Here is a 2649-nt window from a genome sequence, read left to right as displayed (position 1 = left end):
TTAGGTTTACTTGGTCATCAACAGTTATACAAGTTTGATTTGCTTATGTTTTAAACAGTTTTCTTTCCTGGCTGGTGAGCACTAAACAGAGAACTAGCCAGCTTTGCCAGTAAATACTGCAGACAATGAAAATATTCTTTTGGAGGAAATGGCAATACTAGAAATCTTAGCTGAAATGTTCAGTGTTTCAAAAATGTAATGTTTTGTATTATGCTGTCACGTACTATAATTTATTTCAGTGTATGAAAATAGCTTTGAATTAGCAATATGTACACACTTATGTTTGTGTAATTTGTAAAAATGTCTAAAAAAATGTTTAGTTTCTATTAAGCCACTCATCCAAAACATCTATATATTCCATTTTAGTTAGTATTTAAAAAAAAAAAATTCTCACCTGTATATAAATCACACGCTTGTATACTGCTTGGCTGTTTTGCTTGATCTATTTAATTTGCTAACAATCTTCATAGTTTAAGTTCTTCAGGACAGGAATTGTCTCTCTCTCTCTCTCTCTGTCCTTTCTCCCCTTCTGTCAGTAGAGTAGCTAATTAAATGGTTCTAATAATGTCTGAAGTGCTGAGATTTACTGCAATAAAACATATTCAGAAGACCAGCAGGGCTCTATAGTTATTTTTTTGAACATTTTCTTATACCTTAAAATATTTCTTTTTTTGTTTTTAAACAAGTAACTGAATTTTAAGCATTTTAGATAACAAGCCTGTCCAAGTAAGCCTTAGCACACAGTAATGGTGTAGTTGTATATAAAAAGATATGAATATGGGAACACTTTTTGTATTTTATTGACTACCAGCTGCTAAAATTTCAAGGACCTTCAGCTTTGTTCTTCTGGAGTGGATTGTTAGATACAGTCTGTACATAAATCTAGTCTAAAACTGTTATTTTTATTAATTTTTTTTATGCTGTTTTGAAAAAGTAGAGCAAGAGTTAGGTAGTCTTTTTGAAGTTGAAGGTACAGTTTAGCTAATGTGTTTGGGATGTTGCTTGCCAATGGTAAAACTTATTATCAAAGTAAACTACTTGACTCATCCTGGTATGTATTTTAAAACAGGTGAGGCTAATGATAAGGATGTTCAGGTGGTGGAACTTCCCATTGTTGACAGCTTACACCCACGGCCACCATATTTACCGTTGGCTATCCCCGAAGATCTGGCCGATAGGCTAATTCGTGTACATGGGGATCCTGCAGTGTGGTGGGTCTCGCAGTTTGTGAAATACTTGATTCGTCCACAGCCCTGGTTAGAAAAAGAAATAGAGGAAGCCACAAGGAAACTTGGTTTCAAACATCCAGTGATCGGGTGGGTATTTAGTTTTCTTTTTAACTGTCTGTGCTTTAATATATGTATATAGTGATTCCTGTTCTGGACAAGTTGCTTTATGATGGTTATCCAAGAGCCTCAAGCATTCTGTGGGGAGAGAGGGTGCTTTCTAGATGAAGCTATTATTTTTTTAACTGTGCATAATAGAAACTGATTACAAGTACTTCTTCAGCATACTTGCCTACCTGTAGTTGGACAGCTATATAAAAGGCGTCTCAATAGAAGTGTTTTTTATATGTCCTTCCATATTTAGTAATGTAACACAGAATTTCATTCATGTAATTGCCTTACAGCTTGTATTCCAGACACTTTTCTGTCTGGGTCTTCTTTTCAAGTGCCTATAGCCTTTACATTTGAGGAAAAAAAGACTAAGCCTACATTTTACATGCCACAATCCACAACTAATTTTATTGTTGGCTGCACCTGAACATGGTATGTGCCTTCCTGCTGATGTTTTCACTTTTGTTGTTTCTTAGCAGTAACTATGAATTGGAAAGGTCTGTATGGGGAGATATGGGGAAAACGAAGGAGAGCACCTATGGGCGATAAAGAGCAGCTTGTGGAAGAAAGGTTTTACTGTCATGTAATGTGAAAAATGTTGCTGCTGCTGTACTAGAGTCTGCAAATACTGCTTCCTTTGCCAGAATTTTCCTTCAATCCTTAATGTTCCTTTTTGTAGGAGTACACAATAAGTCTGTCCAAATGTTAGTTGGCTTTTGACCATTACATTGGTAGGCCACTTCACCACTGGCGGATCTGAAGACTTGTTAGGTTTCAAGCAGATGGGGAAGATGCTTTTTTTTTTTTTAACTACATTCTTTCAAACCTTGCATTGTAGTTGATGTCTCAATATATCCATGATGCAAATATTCCTATTTTGTTTTTGAACTGTATTGGTCAAGCATTACCTAACTACACAGATAACTTAACCTTCTGCACAAAAGGAATGCCTTGTATGCTATAATTAAATCTCCTTTATTCTTTTCTTTTACTTGCCCTTTGCCTTCCTTGGAAGATTATTATATTGCTTTCAAGAGCAGACTGACGGCTAACTTCATGTTGTCAGTGTGTCTTGATGGACATCCATGAGTTTTTTTAATCTTTCTTTGATTTATGTAGGGATTCAATTTAATATGTGTTCTAAAAGCACAGGCATGAAATTTAAAGTTAAAATTTCAGTTGCTAAAGTATGTATTTTATTTATAAATTGAATTCCTAGTTTCTGCCTTTTTTTAGTGTTCACGTCCGAAGGACAGACAAAGTAGGAACAGAGGCAGCATTTCATCCTATTGAAGAATATATGGTACATGTT

At 35.1% G+C, this 2649-nt stretch overlaps 1 protein-coding gene across 1 annotated transcript in view; it reads left to right on the top strand.

Annotated features, from left to right (window-relative positions):
- Positions 1 to 1008: 1008 nt before the first annotated feature.
- FUT8 (fucosyltransferase 8 (alpha (1,6) fucosyltransferase)) overlaps positions 1009 to 2649 on the top strand; it is a 14862-nt gene continuing 13221 nt past the window's right edge. The window contains exons 1-2 of the mRNA XM_009696247.1: positions 1009 to 1316; positions 2574 to 2644. Coding sequence (XP_009694549.1) covers positions 1009 to 1316; positions 2574 to 2644 — 379 coding nt within the window. The remainder of the gene's footprint in view (positions 1317 to 2573; positions 2645 to 2649) is intronic.

This window comes from Cariama cristata, unplaced genomic scaffold (genome assembly GCF_000690535.1).
Source record: "Cariama cristata isolate BGI_N322 unplaced genomic scaffold, ASM69053v1 scaffold31982, whole genome shotgun sequence".
NCBI lineage: Eukaryota > Metazoa > Chordata > Aves > Cariamiformes > Cariamidae > Cariama > Cariama cristata.
Note: the sequence above shows the minus strand (reverse complement) of the source record. Positions and strands in the feature narration are given on the sequence as shown.